The 22,325-nt window shown below is 44.4% G+C and overlaps 1 protein-coding gene across 1 annotated transcript in view; it reads right to left on the bottom strand.

The window, feature by feature from the left end:
• The window catches only part of LOC124712115 (43 kDa receptor-associated protein of the synapse homolog), a 308,753-nt gene that overhangs the window by 77,782 nt on the left and 208,646 nt on the right, over window positions 1-22,325 (bottom strand). Inside the window, exons 4-5 of the mRNA XM_047242413.1 lie at window positions 8,806-8,957; window positions 2,484-2,790 (exon numbers count right to left, since the gene is read on the bottom strand). Of these exons, the coding sequence (XP_047098369.1) occupies window positions 2,484-2,790; window positions 8,806-8,957 (459 nt within the window). The remainder of the gene's footprint in view (window positions 1-2,483; window positions 2,791-8,805; window positions 8,958-22,325) is intronic.

Genomic DNA, 22,325 nt, shown 5'->3' with positions numbered 1-22,325 from the left:
GCGGTCGCCGTGTACCACTCGCCAAGTATCGAGGAGACGAAGGCGGCGGACGAGGAAGCGAAGCTCCGGACACGTGGTGAAATGGGGGTATTGGTCTGTGCGCTCGAGAACACAGTTGAAATCTCCGCCTACGAGGAGATGATCGTATCGGCCGAGGAATAAAGGCGTGATATCTTCTGCGTAGAACTGGGAGCGATCCCTCCGTTTATCAGTGCCCGATGGGGCGTAGAGATTTATGATTTTGAGTCCTTCAACTGTTATGGCCACCCCTCGCGCCGTTGGGAGATATGCGACATCGGAAACTGCAATCCCTTCCCGTAGGAGGATGGCTGCTCCTGTGTGTTCCATAGCTGCAGGAGCGGCGTACGTCTCATATCCATAACACCCAGTCCAAGTTGCTGTCCTCAGTTTTTGTAACAGGACGATGTCGATGTTCGCTGCTCTTAGCGTGTCACGGAGCAGTTGAGTTTAACGTGGGAGCCGATATTATTAGTATTGATAGTAGCTATTCGGTACGCCTGATGGGAGATTCGTGCTGCCAATAGGTTCGCAGCTGGTGAAGATTGTCTTCGTGGATGCGTGAAGTCCATAGAAGTCGCAAGAGTCGCCGTAGAAACTTCCCCCATCTTAGTGTTGGTCTAACGGAGGAACAGATCTCATTTACGCATCAGATGGAGGTGGGAAATCCGTGTCATCCGCCCCTGAAAAATGTCCGACAGGTTTCACATTGGCGAGAGGTGGCAGCGCTGGCCGAGTCGGCTCAATTACGTCGGTGACAACAGGCGTGCTATGTTCCATGGCTTCTGGGCGGCCGACGTACAAGCTGCGATGCCCGATCTCTGTTGGACGGTTCACCGTCTTGTGGATGACGCGTCTCCGTGGCAGAGGAGAAAGTGTTATCGTGTTCTCCGTCAGAGTGATGTGCCATCTCTTCGTCCTGTGGAGGGGGCTCAATGGTCGATTCTGAAGTCTTGCCGCGTTTTTTTCGTCGTTTGGGCGACTTCTGCTTTCGGCAATGAGTTTCGGTGTCTGAGGAAGGAAGAGATTCACGTCGTTCCGGTACAAAAGCCGCGGGTGTTATGATGCGGTCGTCATTCTCCAGAACAGTCTCGTTGGTATCCTTGTGATCTTCTATAGTGGGCGTGTCCGGCTGTTGGACATGTTCACGGGCGGCATCGCCGGTGTCAAGGTGCTGGGACGCCTCCGGGTGTATCGGACCAGAGAGACGCCCATGAACGGCGTCTTGAGAGGGCTGGACGTGCAGTGTCGCCGCATAGGTGACTGGGAGGATGGTTGTGGTTCTGTCGGTGTTCGTGTCGTCGTGCCGTAGTTGTGTGATGCGGCGTTGCAGGCATTCATTACTGACGTGGCTTTCTTAGCCACAACCGGAACATGTTAGAGGTTGTCCGTCGTAAATGACCACCGCACGGCAGCCGCCGATAGAAATGTACGATGGTACGTGCCGTTTGAGATCGATTCGGATTTGTCTCACACCATTAAGCACCGGATACGTCGTAAACTGTGCCCATGTCTCGGCTACGTGGCTCTGGACTTTTCCGAACGGGCTTAGCGCCGCGATGACTTCATCTTCATTCACCTCGAAAGGCAGTTCGGATACACGGATCGTCCGAAGGCCAAGTCCTGCATGGTCGACATCCACAGGCCCGACGTTTCCGTCGGAGTGCCGAAATTTTAGTCCACGTCGTGTCCTTTGAATAATCTCATTGCAGGCAGCGTCGGAAGTCATCTTAAAATAAACGACGCTGCTAATGATCGATAGGTGTATGCCGATGAGGTCGTCACGGGGGATCTTCACGTCTTCGCGTAGGAAGCATTCGACGGCCACTGCTTTGGGTCGTGCGTATTCATTTGAGAAGGTGAACTTAAGAGTGTTCTTCCTATAAGAGTTGGCCATTATATGTTGTTCGACTAAGAAGCGCGGTGACGAGGAAATAAACAAAACACTCCGCGCCCGCAGCGGCGTGGACGGCCGAGCGCGGTGCGCACTGCTGCCCTACCGAACGCAGACTGCCCGCCAACTGAGCTACCCAAGCACGATTCACGCCCCGTCCTCACACCTTTACTTCTGCCAGTACCTCGTCTCCTACCTTCCAAACTTAACAGAAGCTCTCCTGCGAACCTTGCAGAGGTAGAGGACTTGCCCGCGAAAGGCAAAGGTCCCGAGTTCGAGTCTCGGTCCGGCACACAGTTTTAATCTGGCAGGAAGTTTCAAATTTTCGCTTACTTGAAGTTTTTTTCCTCCGTTCCTCCCGATTATTTGAACTTCTGTTATTACGAACTCTCGGTAATTTGAATTTTTTCCCCGTCCCTCGAGTTTCAAAATATCGAGAGTGGATGTTGGATGTAGTTACTTTGAGATGATTAGCTCAGGATTGAATAAGTTTGGAGTGGTTGGGAGATTGAGCAGTGGAGGAAGTGTGTGTGTGTGTGTGTGTGTGTGTGTGTGTGTCGGAGTGACTGACCTGCAGCTCGAGCGCGGGGTCCTGGATGGCCTGCGCGATGTTGTGGGCGCGCTGGAAGGAGTCGAGCGCCTTGCAGAAGCCGGCCAGCTCGAGGTAGACGGAGCCGACGGTGAGGTGCACGTGTCCCGCCGTGCGGCACTGGTCGCACTCGTTGTACAGCGAGTGGCGCGCGTAGGCGAGCGCCCGCTCCAGCGCGCCCAGGCGCTCGTGCGCGCGCGCCAGGTTGAGGTACGCCTCGGCCCGCAGGTTGGGCGAGTCGGCCTCCTCCGCCAGCGTCAGCTGCCGCTGCGCCCACTCCACGCTCTCCCTGCACAGCCGCGGGCGCAACACTACTCACCGTCCGTCACCCGCTAATGTGCTGCTGCTGCTGCTGATGATGATGATGATGTTTGGTTTGTGGGGCGCTCAACTGCGAGGTCACCAGCACCCGTATCCCAATTTTTTCACTGTCCAATTTTTAACACAGTCCAGTCTAGCCCCTGTCACGAATGATGATGATGATGAAATGATGAGGATAACACAAACACCCAGTCGCCGGGCATGTGATGATGCTGCTGCTGCTGATAATGATGTTTGGTTTGTGGGGCGCCAAACCGCGAGGTCACCAGCACCCGTATCCCAATTTTTTCACTGTCCAGTTTTTGGACAGTCCAATCTAGCCAGCGTCACGAGTGATGATGATGATGAAATGATGAGGACAAATCAAACACCCAGTCGCCGGGCATGTGATGATGCTGCTGCTGCTGCTGCTGATAATGATGTTTGGTTTGTGGGGCGCTCAACTGCGAGGTCATCAGCGCCCGTATCCCAATTTTGTCACAGTCCAGTTTTTGGACAGTCCAATCTAGCCACCGTCACTAATGATGATGATGATGAAATGATGAGAACAAATCAAACACCCAGTCGCCGGGCATGTGATGATGCTGCTGCTGCTGCTGATAATGATGTTTGGTTTGTGGGGCGCCAAACCGCGAGGTCACCAGCGCCCATATCCCAATTTTTTCACTGTCCAATTTTTAACACAGTCCAGTCTAGCCACCGTCACGAATGATGATGATGATGAAATGATGAGGACAACACAAACAACAAGTCGCCGGGCAGAGAAAATCCCAACCCGGTCGGGAATCAAACCCGGGACCACGTGATATAGAGGCAGCAACGCTAGCCACCAGACTGCGAGCTGCGGACACCTGGTAATGTGGATGCACTTTTCGTGGCACGCTCTCAAACACTTTCCCTGTACAGTGCTAGAATCATCAACACCAGTGGCATACTTGTCTTTGTAATACAAGCAATCTTTCTACATCAGGTGTATTCACGGTTGACAGCGAACAACCCCCCAACACCAGTACTGTACTTGCGATTCATCTATGCGCTTCTAACACAGTTTTTTTTCTGGACTGGTTCAAATAAGTCTCGTGCGGTTAGAAAAATAGTACCCGTGGCTCCCGGATCCCAGTCCAGCTGGGGTGCAGGAAATAAGCTCCTATTATCAGGGAAGAACCCATTCCTTCCGATCAAAGCTGTTAGTAACATACAAAGTTCTACGAGGGTTGCCCAGAAGGTAATGCACCACACTTTTCCAAAAATTAATAATTAATTGAAACCCTCACCTGCCGACAGGATTTGTTGATATACCTCGATGGGGACAGCCGAAAAATGTGTACCCCGACTGGGACTCGAACCCGGGATCTCCTGCTTACATGGCAGACGCTCTATCCATCTTTTTTTTAATCTCATTTTGTCCTCTATTATTCGTTGAATTTGTTCGGGGCGGACGTCCGATTACACCCATTTAAGTTCTTTGTTGATCCGTTCACTCAGTTTTTTTTAATATTATTACAGAGGGTAGCTAACCCTCCGACCGAGCACTCTGAGCTACCGTGCCAGCCAATCCATCTGAGCCACCGAGGCACACAGTTTCAGCTATCCCCATCGAGGTATATCAGCAACACCTGTCGGCATCTGAGCATTTCAATTAATTATCATTTATTCTAGAGAAGCTGCACGGTCTTTAGTGGTATCTGTTCTTTCGAGAAAAGCTACTATCTATCCAGCCACTGACCTTCGCCTGTGCGAATGCGCACAGGTTGCCCGAGCTCTTACAGGAATCGTCATCTTAGTGTGCGCGAGTAATGAGTGGATGGGCAAATATCTATTAGATACATTACGTATGTAGATCGTGGACATTTGGGAATGTGGGTGTCACGGGAAGCGTGCAAGGGATAAGTCCCTGCAGTCGCGCTATTCATGTGTGTCCTAGGTGGCTCAGATGGATTGAGGGTTTCATTTAATTATCATTGCCGGCACGGTAGCTCAGCGTGTTCGGTCAGAGGGTTAGCTGCCCTCTGTAATAAAAAACTGAGTTAATCGATCAGCAACGAACTTAAAACGGATGTCTTACGACGTCCGCCCCGAGAAGATGCAGCGAACAAAATGAGACTAAAAAAAGATGGGTAGAGCGTCCGCCATGTAAGCAGGAGATCCCGGGTTCGAGTCCCGATAGGGGCGCACATTTTTTGCAGTCCCCATCGAGGTATACATGGTGTTACAAAAAGGTACGGCCAAACTTTCGGGAAACATTCCTCACTCACAAATAAAGAAAAGATGTTATGTGGACTTGTGTCCGGGAACGCTTAATTTCCATGTTAGAGCTCATTTTAGTTTGTTCTTCCACCTACGCTCAATGGAGCACGTTATCATGATTTCATACGGGATACTCTACCTGTGCTGCTAGAACATGTGCCTTTACAAGTACGACACAACATGTAGTTCATGCACGATGGAGCTCCTGCACATTTCAGTCGAAATGTTCGTACGCTTCTCAACAACAGATTCGGTGACCGATGGATTGGTAGAGGCGGACCAATTCCATGGCCTCCACGCTCTCCTGACCTCAACCCTCTTGACTTTCTTTTATGGGGCATTTGAAAGCTCTTGTCTACGCAACCCCGGTACCAAATGCAGAGACTCTTCGTGCTCGTATTGTGGACGACTGTGATCCAATACGCCATTCTCCAGGGCTGCACCAGCGCATCAGGGATTCCATGCGACGGAGGGTGGATGCATGTATCCTCGCTAACGGAGGACATTTTGAACATTTCCTGTAACAAAGTGTTTGAAGTCACGCTGGTACGTTCTATTGCTGTGTGTTTCCATTCCATGATTAATGTGATTTGAAGAGAAGTAATAAAATGAGCTCTAAGATGGAAAGTAAGCGTTTCCGGACACATGTCCACATAACATATTTTCTTTATTTGTGTGTGAGGAATGTTTCCTGAAAGTTTGGCCGTACCTTTTTGTAACACCCTGTATTAACAACACCTGTCGGCAGTTGAGGGTTTCATTTAATTATCATTTATTCTACAGAAGCTGCACGGTCATCAATGGTATCTGTTCTTTCGAGAACAGTTACTATCTTCATACATTTCCAACAATTCTTTATTGAACATAATGAGAATTACACACATCAAATAATGCTTTTTATTTACACCCTATTTTTCCACGTAATCTCCATCCCGTTCTATGACCTTCCTCCAGTGAGAAAGAAGAGCGTGTATGCCCTGCCGGTACCAATCCTTGTCCTGGTGGCAGAGCCACTGCTTCACTGTGTGAATCACCTCCTCATCGTCCTCAAAATGTCTTCGACGAATGACATCTTTTAATGGCCCGAACAAGTGGAAATCCGAGGGGGCTAGGTCAAGTGTGTCAGATGTGACAGCCGTGGATGGTCTCCCAGACCACTGAAAATCGTGGAGCTTCGCAGAACCGCCTTCTGATGACCTCATCCGTACCCACCGACTAACTGCACGTCTGATGATAATGTTTAGTTTGTAGGGCGCCCAACTGCACGGTCATCAGCGCCCGTACAAAGTTCCAATTTTTACACAGGCCACTTTTTACACAATCCAGTCTAGCCACTGTCACGAATGATGACGATGATGAAGACACAAACACCCAGTCCCCAGACATAGAAAATCCCGAACAAGGCCGAGAATCGAACTCCGTGATCCGGATGCAGCAACGCTAGCCACTTGACTACGAGCTGCGCAATAACTAACCGTACATCCGTTGACTGCAGATGCTCCATGTGGATATTCCCCACAGTTTCTTTCACTGCAGTAAGAAACTCAATGACGGCGCGTTGCTTGTAACGTACATCACCCACATACGCTATTTTGAAACTGTCCCGCAGCTACGCTATCTGTCGGAAGTGAAGAAAATTGGCGCGCTCTCTCAGGAGACGTCAAATAATACAAACGTAGCGTTTCGCATTCGTAGTATTGTTTACGGCTCAGAAAAAAATGCGATGTATTACTTTCTGGGCAACCCTCGTAATAGATGCTGTACAAATTTTTCTTTCATATGTAATACGGCGAACCGACTCTGATGATCCTTCTGCAGCCTAAGCCTTTCCTGGTTTATGGGACACATATTTCCTACTAAACTAATATCCAGGTTTCAGCTATGGGACGCCTATATCTCAAATTTGTGTATGGCTAGCATGTAGTGGGATGCTTTTGGAATTTGGAGAAAAATACTGCCGACTGTGGAATGGATACATAGAAGGCTGTGAGCGATCAAAGTGGGCCGCATCTACGAGCTGCATTCAAGTTCTAAGGCCTCCGATTTCTTTTTCTAGTTAACTACTCACCCTAAATCGATGAAACTGGCGTTACTTCTCGACGTAATCGCCCTGCAGGCGTACACATTTTCACAACGCTGACGCCGCGATTCCATGGCAGCGGCGAAGGCTTCTTTAGGAGTCTGTTTTGACCACTGGAAAATCGCTGAGGCAATAGCAGCATGGCTGGTGAATGTGCGGCCACGGAGAGTGTCTTTCATTGTTGGAAAAAGCCAAAAGTCACTAGGAGCCAGATCAGGTGAGTAGGGAGCACGAGGAATCACTTCAAAGTTGTTATCACAAAGAAACTGTTGCGTAACGTTAGCTCGATGTGCGGGTGCGTTATCTTGGTGAAACAGCAAACGCGCAGTCGTTCCCGGACATTTTTGTTGCAGTGCAGGAAGGAATTTGTTCTTCAAAACATTTTCGTAGGATGCACCTGTTACCATAGTGCCCTTTGGAACGCAATGAGTAAGGATTACGCCCTCGCTGTCCCAGAACATGGACACCATCATTTTTTCAGCACTGGCGGTTACCCGAAATTTTTTTGGTGGCGGTGAATCTGTGTGCTTCCATTGAGCTGACTGGCGCTTTGTTTCTGGATTGAAAAATGGCATCCACGTCTCATCCATTGTCACAACCAACGAAAATAAAGTGCCATTCATGCTGTCGTTGTGCGTAAACATTGCTTGGCAACATGCCACACGGGCAGCCATGTGGTCGTCCGTCAGCATTCGTGGCACCCACCTGGATGACACTTTTCGCATTTTCAGGTCGTCATGCAGGATTGTGTGCACAGAACCCACAGAAATGCCAACTCTGGAGGCGATCTGTTCAACAGTCATTCGGCGATCCCCCAAAACAATTCTCTCCACTTTCTCGATCATGTCGTCAGACCGGCTTGTGCAAGCCCGAGGTTGTTTCGGTTTGTTGTCACACGATGTTCTGCCTTCATTAAACTGTCACACCCACGAACGCACTTTCGACACATCCATAACTCCATGACCACATGTCACCTTCAACTGTCGATGAATTTCAATTGCTTTCACACCACGCAAATTCAGAAAACGGATGATTGCACGCTGTTCAAGTAAGGAAAACGTCGCCATTTTAAGTATTTAAAACAGTTCTCATTCTCGCCGCTGGCGGTAAAATTCCATCTGCCGTACGGTGCTGCCATCTCTGGGACCTATTGACAATGAACGCGGCCTCATTTTAAAACAATGCGCATGTCTCTATCTCTTTCCAGTCCGGAGAAAAAAAGTCGGAGGCCTTAGAACTTGAATGCACCTCGTATTTATAAGTGGCACAGTGTGCCTGTTTCGATAAAATGAGACCAAATCACCATCTTTTCCGATCCAAGAATGTCTCAATTAACTAAACGTGTTACCTTTTACATCGTAGATAATGTTTTGATACGTTACTACACACCACAGTAATTCTGCCGGCTTGTCCATAATTTGTATGTAGTGGGACGTACATGCCACTGAAAACTTCAGAGAGAGTAGGAAATATTGCTGTTTGGTATGTCAAGGCCATCCTCAGAGGGGAGAGAAGGAACAGAAACGCAATGTCTCCTGCGCACTTGTTTTTGACCCCATCCATGTAAGGTGATGATGTAGCCTAGCAGCACTCTAGTCGTCTCTACTGCGCGTGTTCGTAACTGTTCTCTGCCATAGGCCAGCGGCTGCTGCTCACCTGTACTTGCCCCAGTCCATGTAGGCCTGGTAGAGGTAGCCGAGCAGCGTGAACTTGTCGTCCCTTCTGCGCATGCGCTTGAGCGCGCTCCGCCACTTGCGAACAGCCGCCTGCTGCTTGTGCTGATTGTATAACCGCAGTCCCTGCTCCACCTGTAAAAAGAGTCGTCACATGTATTCTACGAGCTGCTTTTGCACACACTTCTTCAAGAACCAAATACGGGTCCGCCCTGTCAGATGCCAAGTACTTGCCAAGTCGAGTGTCAAACGGAAATATGCGGCCTGTTGACAAATATTTTTGCCTATGATGATCACAAATGATATGTAAGAACAATGTTGTGCTTTACTGAAACTGAGCACTGAAATATAATAGCACGAAACGTATAAAACCTGTAAAATTTCAATAAGGACTTGGCAGTAGCTTTACAGCGGCAATATTAGTGATTGCTAGATTGTCAAACTAGACTTCTACTTTCTTATCTAGCAGGATTTGCTGTACACTTTAATACCAGCTATGTGGCTCTGCCATATATTTCAATTGATCGTCTAGCGGACTTGGTAGTAGGTGACGATACACCATTGATTAATATTCATAAGTAAAAATTCTTAGATGTTAAAGTAATTGAGCTGTGTTTCAATCATACACCAAGAAAAAAATAATTTTGGGATCGAAGCATTTGTTTTCGATGGACGTCGAAAACCACTAAACTAAAGTCAGTCCTAGTTTCGATTCAATTGCCAAAACTAAGAGGTCTACAGTTTATTGGGCCATTATTAAAATAAATTAAAAATAACTTCAATTATAAATCAAAGATTTGGTAATAATTTTTTAAAAAGGTCCCTCTATTTCACGCTGTAGAACTATCTGTTTCTCAACCAGTACGCAGTATTTGAGCGTTGCACCATTTTTGTGATTGCAAATAATAAAGCAGAATTAAAAGTTCTAATTAGACTAGGAAATATTACAGCTGTGAACGTAAGTTTCTGAGCACTTCAACGTAAAGGCATTATCATTTGCAACTTTATTAAAAGTAATTACAGTAGCAACGTGATATATACAGTCAAAGTTCATTAGTAGTAACATTATTATCGTTATTCACGTCCTGTAGTTACGTGATCTGAGAGCAGATGCGGCTATAGAATACGTACAGACATGGTACCACTAATTAGCTTTGCACTGATGTCTGTCCGTCAGATTTGAGTTTCTCTTTAAAGTTGATTTGTTCTCTGGAGCAAACAATTTTTCTTTATCTAAAGACTTTCATTCGTTTTATCTCAGCTCACGATCAGCAACTCTACTCCCAAATTAATTTATAAAAACTTGGTATCAAAATTTTCGTGCTTGAGTCTACAGTCATTGACATACTTGACGAGAAGCTGTACAAGGGCAAACTCGCTCGTTCCCAAGAATCCTTTGGTGCCCAATCACACGATCAACATGACCTTGTGACTTGGCATCCTTCTATGTGTGGCCTGGAACGAATGTGCATTATAGTTCCATCGACATCTTCTTGGTTATGTCTGAGGAGAGGCCACAATCCGGTGCAGTAGGTTCCAGTTTTATACAAAGTTCAGTAATAATTAAGGGGCAGCGGCGTCACACAAAGGTTTGTGCTTTAAACGAATAATTCCGTTGATTGAAAGACTGTAGTTCTCAATAATAGTGGTGGCACGAAACGCAATAATAATCAAAGTCCGACAGCATCGAAGCGTGTCTACACTAAATGTTCGATCGACAAAAATGTTGAAGTCCTACCTGTGCGAACCTGCTGATTTTATACACGAGTCGCCCAGCAACAACTGCACAAGTGTAGGAATTTCGATTCAGTTAGAGAGAGCCTCCCAGACAAAAAGTCACGTCTATGGCTGAAATCTGTCGTATGACCGCCGAAAGGAGTTAAAGTATCGCAGGTTGAAACTTGGCGAAATTTTCTGTGTACCGCAACGGCAGAAGTGCAGAATTTTCTATGTGATAGAAATCAACAAAAATTGTCTACCATGGAAACGTACTGCCACGCACCTCTCAAACTTTTACTTAAACTAGCGTCACACGTAACCAGCCGACGAGGGAAAGTCAATCACTTCTACACACGATCCTTATTTGCGGTCGATAACTCCACATCAGTAAAAGGGATGGACGATGTCTAGCTCAGAACACATAAACTGAAATAATTCTTAAAATCGACCGCATACAGAAAATAAAATATCAGATCTTTATGACTGAATTTGGCACTCGTCAACACCAAACACGACCTACTTTACTTAACTGGTTCTGAAGTAACCATCGTTTCCAGAAATTTCTTGTATGTATCTTCTCAACCACTGCTCCTATCATTACATGTGTGGCATCCACTTTAACATCGCTTTATATGCTGGCGTTTATCTGAATCTTTTTTGACGTATTGTTTACGTTTTTTAAAGGGAAACTTAATTTCTTGATTTGAAGTACCTGTAACACCGCCAAAAACACATAAATACACGTTGTAGTATGACTGTACAGTATCACTCCCTAGCCCGCTGCATTTTCGTACCTGGGGAATCTGTAATTAGCACTGCTTAATTTTATTAATGAACAGTAATTAAGCATGACTGGCAGCTAAACCATAATTGTTAAGTGAATTTCCATAGTATCATTAAGTAGCATTAGCTCAGCTGGATCCGACAGTCTCTCTGAATGTAGCATGTTACTTATTTTGTTGTTGTTGTGGTCTTCAGTCCTGAGACTGGTTTCATGCAGCTCTCCATGCTACTCTATCCTGCGCAAGCTTCTTCATCTCCCAGTACCTACTGCAACCTACATCCTTCTGAATCTGCTTAGTGTATTCATCTCTTGGTCTCCCACTACGATTTCCACCCTCCATGCTACCCTCCAATACTAAATTGGTGATCGCTTGATGCCTCAGAACATGTCATACCAACCGATCCCTTCTTCTAGTCAAGTTGTGCCACAAACTCCTCTTCTCCCCAATTCTATTCAATACCTTTTCATTAGTTAAGTGATCTACCCATCTAATCTTCAGCATTCTCCTGTAGCACCACATTTGAAAGGCTTTTATTCTCTTCTTGTCCAAACTATTTATCGTCCATGTTTCACTTCCATACATGGCCACACTCCATAAAAATACTTTCAGAAACGACTTCCTGACATTTAAATTGTAAGTAGGCTGTTTATGTTTTCTTATTGGCAACGTTACGTAGCGCTCTCTATGAAAATCACTGGCTGTGCTGCGTGCAGTCTGTGGCCAGTTTGCATTGTTGTCAGCCAATTGCTTGTTCTAAGGACAATTCCAATAACTTTGTGAGTGCACAAGTGGTGGTTTATGGACTTGCTATATTCTCCAGAAGAGTCTTCGATGGTGATTGTGCACCTGCACAGTCGCAACAGATGGCTGCTGGTTGTCTCTACAAGGACTACAGTGGGTCTGCACCTTTGATGGCCCACCAATACCATTATCTCTACAAGGACTACAGTGGGTCCGCACCTCTGATGGCCAACCAATACCGTAATCTCTACCAGGACTACAGTGGGTCTGCTCTGTGATGACCTACCTACTACCTACCAATATTCTTCAACTTCGACTGACTCTGCTGTGGGTTTGCTCTGTTTTACCTGTCTGCATGTCAAGAGTCAGCACTGTCTTTCCGTTGGAAGGATAACACTACTTCTTCAAGACTGCATGGAATTCCACTACTTCTGTGTGCATTCTCTTTTACTGGTCAGACTTTGAGAAAAAAAAACACTGCAATTTTACTGTGATGAATGCTCAGGACTGTCTTTATGCACTGTGAGAAAATTTTAGCTTTTGACCAACATTGTAACATTATGTGTGTGCATTTGATTTCTTTGTTATTGTAATTGTGAAAAAATTTTAACAAATATGTATTCGCCAGTGCCCAAAACAATTTGTAAAATTTTTTTGTGGGGAGCATGGGGGCTATGTAAGTAGCCTGTTTAGGTTTCTGTATTGGTAACGCCACGTAGCGCTCAGTATGAAAATCACTGGCTGTGCTGTGTGCAGTATGTGGCTGGTTTGCATTGTTGTTGGCCATTGTAGTGTTGGGCAGTTGGCTGTTAACTGCGCATAGCATTGCACAGTTGGAGGTGAGCCGCTAGCAGTGGTGGATGTGGGGAGAGAAATGGTAGAGATTTGAAATTTGTAAGACTGGATGGCATGAAGTGCTATATATATTATGATTATTAAGTTAAATACATTGTTTGTTCTCTATTAAAATCTTTCATTTGGTAACTATCCCTATCAGTAGTTAGTGCCTTCAGTAGTTTGAATCTTTTATTTAGCTGGCAGTAGTGGCGCTCGCTGTATTGCAGTAGTTCGAGTAATGAAGATTTTTGGTGAGGTAAGTGATTTGTGAAAGGTATAGGTTAATGTTAGTCAGGGCCATTCTTTTGTAGGGATTTTTGAAAGTCACATTGCGTTGCGCTAAAAATATTGTGAGTCAGTTTAAGCATAGTCTTGTATAATTTTTCTAAGGGGACATTTCATATGGCGACCCTGCCAGGATCTATGTAAGTAGGCTGTTTATGTTTTCTTATTGGCAACGTTACGTAGTGCTCTGTATGAAAATCACTGGCTGTGCTGTGTGCAGTCTGTGGCTAGTTCACATTGTTGTCTGCCATTGTAGTGTTGAGCAGCTGGATGTTAACAGCGTGTATCGTGGCGCAGTTGGAGGTGAGCTGCCAGCAGTGGTGGATGTGAGGAGAGAGATGGCGGAGTTTTGAAATTTGTAATACTGGATATCATGAACTGCTATATACATTATGACTTTTGAACACTATTGAGGTAAATAGATTGTTTGTTCTCTATTAAAATCTTTCATTTGCTAACTATGCCTATCAGTAGTTAGTGCCTTCCGTAGTATGAATCTTTTATTTAGCTGGCAGTAGTGGCGTTTGCTGTATTGCAGTAGTTCGAATAACGAAGATTTTTGGTGAGGTAAGTGATTAGTGAAATGTATAGGTTAATGTTAGTCAGGGCCATTCTTTTGTAGGGATTTTTGAAAGTCAGATTGCGTTGCGCTAAAAATATTGTGTGTCAGTTTAAGCACAGTCATGTATAGTTGTTCTAAGGGGACGTTTCATACGTACGTTTTGTGGCTGCCAGTGGTATGAGTCATTGCCTATTGTCTCTTTGTTGGCGCACGTCGTTATTGGGATTTGGAGACCTAACTTCTACAAATTCGTCTTGTTGAGAGGGTCCTGCTCTGTTTGAGTCCCGCCAGTTCTGATGCAATTCAGCTCTGTCATTACGATCATATCGTCTGTCGTCATGTAGGTAGATTCCATAGTTTCTTTCTTGTCGGTTACGTGTGGAGAATTTCTCCCTGAATCGTAACTGCGCGCTGGACCGTTGCGTCTAAAGTTATTCTGTCTCCTTTGATAATAATTATTTTGGTTCCCATATTTTCTGTTTCTCTGATTGTCTCTGTGATAATCACTACCGCGGAGAGGTGATCTTTCCCTGAAATTATTACTGCTCTGCCAACGGTTGTCATACGGGTGGTGTCTGTTTTGGTCACGATTTGTGTTGTGAGAATAGTCTTGTCGTGTCCAGTTATTATTTCTTTCATCACGGAATTGCGACGGATGTGACCTTTAATTGTTGTGTTCCTGTTTTCGCGTTCCGCGATTGTCAGTGTCAATTTCTAATTGTTGTAAGAGTCCCTGAAAAGATTCAATGTCCTGCCAGAATAATATGTCGTAAATGTTCAGGTATTTTGATTAAGCAAATGCGGATGAGTTCTGAGGAGCTGTATGGGTTTGACAGGTACTGATTCTTGTGCAACATGTCTTCAAAATATTTCACAAGACTGGAAAATTCAGATTGTTCGAAATGTTTCATCATTATGATGCTATGTTTTACTCGGTCTTGTGTAGTTTGAGACCAATATGCTGAGAGGAAGGCATGATAAAATTCTCCTTCACTGTGGCAATCGTGAATGACCGGTCGCATTCTTACAGCTGGTTCATTCTCTAAATAGCCACACATAAATTCTAATCTGTGCTCTAATGACCAATTGGGAGGAAAACAATGAGAGAATTGATGGAGCCACGCTTGTGGATGAATGTCGTTGCCAGAATTCTTAAATGTTTTAAATTTACGTGTAGTAATGAACAGCTTATAGTCAAAATGATCATGTCGGCGAGTCGCATATCGGTCATTGTTACGTCGTTTCGGCGGTTCCATTTCAAAATTCGGTGCACCTTGCCAATTTCTTTCATAATTGCCGAAATGCCCTGTGTTATTATTTTGTGGCTTTTCCGTATTTCTATGTCCCTCTTCCCGTATTGGGGCGCGAGTGTCCTCTGAAATACGTAATTCTTGTATTACCTGTGTCAGCTGATCTTGTACTTCCCGGATTTCTCTTTAGTGTTGCGTATTTATTTGATTCTGATTTTGTTTGAATTTCCTAATTTGTTCGCACTCTTCTATGTCATTAAAGACTACCGGTTTTGTGTCATTCAGATTATCATCTACCTTCGTAGATAAATTATTTAGCTGATTCGAAAGTTATACTACTTTCTCTGATGATGAACTAATTTCCTCCATGTGTCTTTCTGAACCAATTTTCAGAGTATCTACTGTGTCCATTAAGTTTTCCTGAGTTTTTGCAAGTTGCGTAACCGAATCGGTAGACGCAACTGAGTCAATTTTAGCTTGCAAGGTCTCATGATTTTCATGAGCAATAGTTTGCAGTTCTTTTATGGCTGCTTCGTGATTCTGTAATGCATTTTCATGCCGCGAAAAAATAGGTTGAAAATGTTTACAAATTTGTGTTTTTACATCATTACAGACTTTTTGACATTTCGATTCAATGTTATGTAACTCAGTAGTTAAATCTTCACGTTTTTGTTCAAGCTTATGTTCCACTGAGTCTAACTTTTGAAGCTTTTGTTCCATTGCGTCTAACTTTTGAAGCTTTTGCTGTGTTTGTCTCTGATTTTGTTCCATTTGTTGCATTAACTGCAATAATAATGTATTAGTGTTTGGAATCTGTTTCTCTATGCTTTTTGGCAGTGCATTTTCACCGGCAACATTCACATTTTGACAAGCAGAAAATGTGTCTTGACTCATTTGAGAAAACGGTGAGGACACAAAACCTAAGTCTACAGTATTTGCAATATTGTGTTCTGTCATTTCGGATTCCTGAGGCGAGCTGTTGCCGACTGATCGATCGATGATGCTTCCCTGTTCACTACCTGTTTCACTGTCTACACCATTATTTGCCGCCCGCTCCATTTCCCTATGCACAATTACCAAATTAATACATCGAATGTCTGTTAATTCACTTCACACTGGTGCTGATAAGCTACGCTCGTCGTCACTATTGTTTCTCAGTTTACTTTGGAGCCTAGAGTTACGTTTTTCACACGCCATTATTGTCACAATATTTCACACGATAACACAGAAAAGCACAATTTGAAGAGCAAAAATAAGAGAACACATTAACATAGCACTGAAAATAATATCTAGTTAATTGCAAGCGCAGCTGCGAAATACTTGGTGCAAATCTACATGCATGCCACAACTGTTTTACTGTACAACAATGAAAGACTGCAACTACAAAGGAGATTCTCTCTACAATTACGCGCTAGCAATAAACAATAGCTACACTAATTACACAAACTACAAGAAAAAATCAGAAGATTCCAGTGAGGTATCCTCGGCTAAGGGTCGACATATGAAACGTCCCCTTAGAACAATTATACATGACTGTGCCTAAACTGACACACAATATTTTTAGCGCAACGCAATCTGACTTTCAAAAATCCCTACAAAAGAATGGCCCTGACTAACATTAACCTATACGTTTCACTAATCACTTACCTCACCAAAAATCTTCGTTATTCGAACTACTGCAATACAGCAAACGCCACTACTGCCAGCTAAATAAAAGATTCAAACTACGGAAGGCACTAACTACTGACAGGCATAGTTAGCAAATGAAAGATTTTAATAGAGAACAAACAATGTATTTACCTCAATAGTGTTCAAAAGTCATAACGTATATAGCAGTTCATGATATCCAGCATTACAAATTTCAAAACTCCGCCATCTCTCTCCTCACATCCACCACTGCTGGCGGCTCACCTCCAACTGCGCCACGCTATCAACTGACTCTGCTGTGGGCTTGCTGTGTTGTGGCCCATTAGCTGTCTGCATGTCGAGAGTCAGCACTGTCTTTCTGTTGGATGGACAACACTACTTCTTCAACACTGCATGGAAATCCACTACTTCCATGCGCATTCTCTTTTACTGCTCAGACTTCGAGAAAAAAAAAACACTGCAATTTTAATGTGATGAATGATCAGGACTGTCTTTATGGACTGTGAGAAAATTTTAGCTTTTGACCAACATTGTATCAATATGTGTATGCATTTGATATCTTTGGTGTTGTAATTATGAAAAATTTTATCAAATCATTATTGGCCACTGCCCAAAACAATTAGTAAAATTTTTTGTGGGGAGCATGGGGGCAATGTAAGTAGGCTGTTTATGTTTTCTTATTTGCAACGTCACGTAGTGCTCTGTATGAAAATCACTGGCTGTGCTGTGTGCATGGTTGTCTGACATTGTAGTGTTGGGCAGCTGGATGTTAACAGCGCGTAGCGTGGCGCAGTTGGAGGTGAGCCGCCAGCAGTGGTGGATGTGAGGAGAGAGATGGCGGAGTTTTGAAATTTGTAATGCTGGATATCATGAACTGCTATATACATTATGACTTTTGAACACTATTGAGGTAAACAGATTGTTTGTTCTCTATTAAAATCTTTCATTTGCTAACTATGCCTATCAGTAGTTAGTGCCTTCCGTAGTTTGAATCTTTTATTTAGCTAGCAGTAGTGGCGCTCGCTGTATTGCAGTAGTTCGAGTAACGAAGATTTTTGGTGAGGTAAGTGATTTGTGAAAGGTATAGGTTAATGTTAGTCAGGGCCATTCTTTTGTAGGGATTTTTGAAAGTCAGATTGCGTTGCGCTAAAAATATTGTGTGTCAGTTTAAGCACAGTCATGTATAATTGTTCTAAGGGGACGTTTCAAAATCTATACTCGATGTTAACAAATTTCTCTTCTTCAGAAACGCTTTCTGTGCCATTCACAGTCTACATTTTATATCCTCTCTACTTCGACCATCATCAGTTATTTTGCTCCCCAAGTAGCAGCACTCCTTTACTACTTTAAGTGCCTCATTTCCTAATCTAATTCCCTCAGCATCACCCGACTTAAATCGACTACATTCCATTATCCTCGTTTTGATTTTGTTCATGTTCATCTTATATTCTCCTTTCAAGACACTGTCCATTCCGTTCAGCTGTTCTTGGAGGTCCTTTACTGTCTCTGACAGAATTACAAGATAATCGGCGAACCTCAGAGTTTTTATTTCTTCTCCATGGATTGTAATTCCTACTCCGAATTTTTCTTTTGTGTCCTTTCCTGCTTGCTCAATATACAGATTGAATAACATCGGGGAGTGGCTACAACCCTGTCTCACTCCCTTCCCCACCACTGCTTCCCTTTCATGCCCCTCCACTCTTGTAACTGCCATCTGGTTTCTGTAAAAATTGTAAATAGCGTTTGCTCCCTGTATTGTGCCACTGACACCTTCAGAATTTGAAAGAGAGTATTCCAATCAACATTATCAAAAGCTTTCTCTAAGTCTACAAATGCTGGGAACGTAGGTTTCCCTTTCCTTAATCTTTCATCTGAGATAAGTCGTAGGGTCAGTATTGCCTTACGTGTTCCAATATTTCTACGAAATCCAAACTGATCTTCTCCGAGGTCGGTTTCGACCAGTTTTTCCCACTCGTCTGTAAGGAATTCGCGTTAGTATTTTGCAGCTGTGACTTATTAAACTGATAGTTCGGTAATTTTCACATCTGTCAACACCTGCTTTCTTTGGGATTGGAATTATTATATTCTTCTTGAAGTCTGAGGTCATTTCGCTTGTCTCATACATCTTGCTCACCAGATGGTAGAGTCTTGTCAGGACAGGTTCTCCCAAGGCCGTCAGTAGTTCTAATGAAATGTTGTCAACCCCTAGTGAGATAAGCCTCTACATCCTTACATTTGTCCTCTAGCCATCTCTGCTTAGCTATTTTGCACGTCCTGTCGATCTCATTTTTGAGACGTTTGTATTTCTTTTTGCCTGCTTCATTTACTGCATTTTTATATTTTCTCTTTTCATCAATTAAATTCAATATTCCTTCTGTTACCCACGGATTTCTACCAACCCTCGTCTTTTTACCTACTTGATCCTCTGCTGCATTCACTACTTCATCCCTCAAAGCTGCCCATTCTTCTTCTACTGTATTTCTTTCCCCCATTCCTGTCAATTGTTCCCTTATGCTCTCCCTGAAACTCTGCACAACCTCTGGTTTAGTCAGTTTATCCAGGTCCCATCTCCTTAAATTGCCACCTTTTTGCAGTGTCTGCAGTTTTAATCTACACTTCATAACCAATAGATTGTGGTCAGAGTCCACATCTGCCCCTAGAAATGTCTTAAAATTTAAAACCTGGTTTCTAAGTCTCTGTCTTACCATTATATAATCTATCTGATACGTTCTAGTATCTCCAGGCTTCTTCTATGTATACAACCTTCTTTTATGATTCTTGAACCAAGTGTTAGCTATGATTAAGTTATGCTCTGTGCAAAATTCTACCAGGCGGCTTCCTCTTTCATTTCTTTCCCCCAATTCATATTCACCTACTACATTTCCTTCTCTCCCTTTTTCTACTATTGAATTCCAGTCACCCATGACTATTAAATTTTCGTCTCCCTTCACTGTGTGGATAATTTCTTTGATTTCATCATACATTTCATCAATTTCTTCATCATCTGCAGAGCTACTGTAGTAGGCGTGGGCTCCGTGTCTATCTTGGCCACAATAATGCGTTCACTATGCTGTTTGTAGTAGCTTACCCGCACTATTTTTTTATTCATTATTAAACCTACTCCTGCATTACCCCTATTTGATTTTGTTTTTATAATCCTTTATTCACCTGATCAAAAGTCTTGTTCCTCTTGTCACCGAACTTCACTAATTCCCACTATATCTAACTTTAACCTATCCATTTCCATTTTTAAATTTTCTAACCTACCTGCCCGATTAAGGGATCTGACATTCCACTCTCCGATCCGTAGAACGCCAGTTTTCTTTCTCCTGATATCGACGTCCTCTTGAGCAATCCCCATCAGGAGATCCGAATGGGAGACTGTTTTACCTTCGGAATATTTTACCTAAGTGGACGCCATCATCATTTAATCATACAGTAAAGCTGCATGCCGCCAGGAAATATTACGGCTGTAGTTGCCCCTTGCTTTCAGCCGTTCGCAGTACCAGCACAGCAAGGTCGTTTTGGTTAGTGTTCCAAGGACAGATCAGTCAATCATCCAGACTGTTGCCCTTGCAACTACTGAAAAGGCTGCTGCCCCTCTTCAGGAACCACACGTTTGTCTGGCCTCTCAACAGATACCCCTCCGTTGTGGTTGCACCTACGGTACGGCCATCTGTATCGCTGAGGCACGCAAGCCTCCACACCAGCGGCAAGGTCCATGGTTCATGGGGGGAGGTTACTTATTTTAGACGCTGTTAATTTCAATGATTGTACTGAATTTACTGCTGTATAAAAACTGTAACAAATTATCCGTGGTGCGGTACTGCCAATTCATCTCATTTCATGTGATTCGGCTTGAAATACTGCGTCTAATAGTGGTTTTACGTGTTGCATGACTGTAGAGGCGGGTCCACAAAACTGATGACAGTTCACTATCTGATCAAAATACTCCGGCATCTTTTAGTGGATATTAATATGGGATGTATCCAGCCTTCGTCTCTATGACGACTTGATCTCTGCTGTGGACACTTTCAGTGGGGTGTCTGAATGTCTGTGGAGGAATGCCACCACATTCTTCTTCAAGAGCCGAAATATGAGAAGGTTGGACGCATGGCTTTGGAACGAATTCGACGTTCTAACTCATCCCATATGTGTTCCATTGGAATCAGGTCGGGACCCTGTTTGGTGAAATGGCGTGTTAGAGTAAACGTCGTTAAGTGCGAAGCCGTTCTGTTTATTAGAAGACCGAAACTACTGCGCAAACATCAACACTGCAACTCAATAACGCTACATGCACGCCCAATACATTTCCGTTAGAAGGTCAGATACCTCGGTGTCTGGCTGGACCGGAAACTACTCTGGGGGGCGGGGGCACATTCAATACGTGACCAACAAAGCAAACTCGAGGCTCAAACAACTTTATCCTATGCTTAACAGGCGTAGCACTGTGCCGGCTGTAGCTCATACAGAAGAAAGTACTCAGAATCATAAGCGATGCTCCGCGTTACACACGCACCGCGGATCTTCACCGGGAATATCGGATACATACCCTCTTGCAGGTATTGCAAAAACTCTCCACACGACTGTACAGAAACACGAAATACTCGCATAACCTGTTTATGCTTTCTCCTTTCTCTGGTGAACTACGACCACAACCATAGATGGAAACATAATAGTCGAAAGACACTATGAGCAAGGAACTAAACATCTGTGGTCCATAGCACGCTAACAGAACAGTACTGGTGAGTTCCTGCAACACAGCTCTACTGGCAATCCCAGATGCTCGACCCGCCGAAAAACAGGCAACAGCAGGGAAGCCGTACTGTACACAACACGCAAACCAGCCACACACACCCCCTACACTGTTAGCTGATCTAGGGCCGATCCCCCACTAATGTATGACGACCTCGGACTGTTACAGGGACGCAGCCGCTGCAGAAGGCCCAGGAGAATTCACAGAAGCCCAGCTGCAGCTCCCGGACTGACCCATCTGCAACGAGAACCCGAAGCGACAAAGGTAATGATGCACGACACCTCTCACTAACATAACCTCACATTGCATGCACTGTCGCAGCTAGCAAGCCGCGACTGCCCCTACTGTCGCAGAGGTTTCTTTCCCTTGGCGCTTGCCTTGCCACTTTTTTCCTCTCTGCTCTTACACACCGTCCCCCTTCGCTCGCTTTCGTCCACTTTCCGTCTCCTGATGAACCATGACAATGAGTCATCCTACCCAGACGCATGGACAACATCACAGCCCGCATCCTGTGACTCCTGATTCGAAAACTAACGTGTTATACAGAGGTGACAGTAGAACTATTGGTTTGGTCACCACGTCTTTGTGGGCTGGAGGGGCCCCATCCTTCTCTAAAAAAGGTCGGGACACTTCGCAGATCGAACCATTTCAGGACTGCTGAATCCACAATCCATTGTCTCACAGATACTGCTTTATGGCAGGGTGCATTGTCACGCTGAAGCAAGAAATCCTAATCTCCCAACCGATGCTCAACTTTACGCAGTATACTGTGCTGTAAAAAGTGATCACTACCTCCCATATTTAACGCTCACTTAAGCGCAATAAGGAGAGCAGACTCTAAGCACGAAAAGCACCCCCATACTTCTGTAACCCTTGTCACCAGTTCTGTAAATCCTCGTCGCTACTGCTGTGGAGACGGAG

This window comes from Schistocerca piceifrons, chromosome 8 (assembly GCF_021461385.2).
Source record: "Schistocerca piceifrons isolate TAMUIC-IGC-003096 chromosome 8, iqSchPice1.1, whole genome shotgun sequence".
NCBI lineage: Eukaryota > Metazoa > Arthropoda > Insecta > Orthoptera > Acrididae > Schistocerca > Schistocerca piceifrons.
Note: the sequence above shows the minus strand (reverse complement) of the source record. Positions and strands in the feature narration are given on the sequence as shown.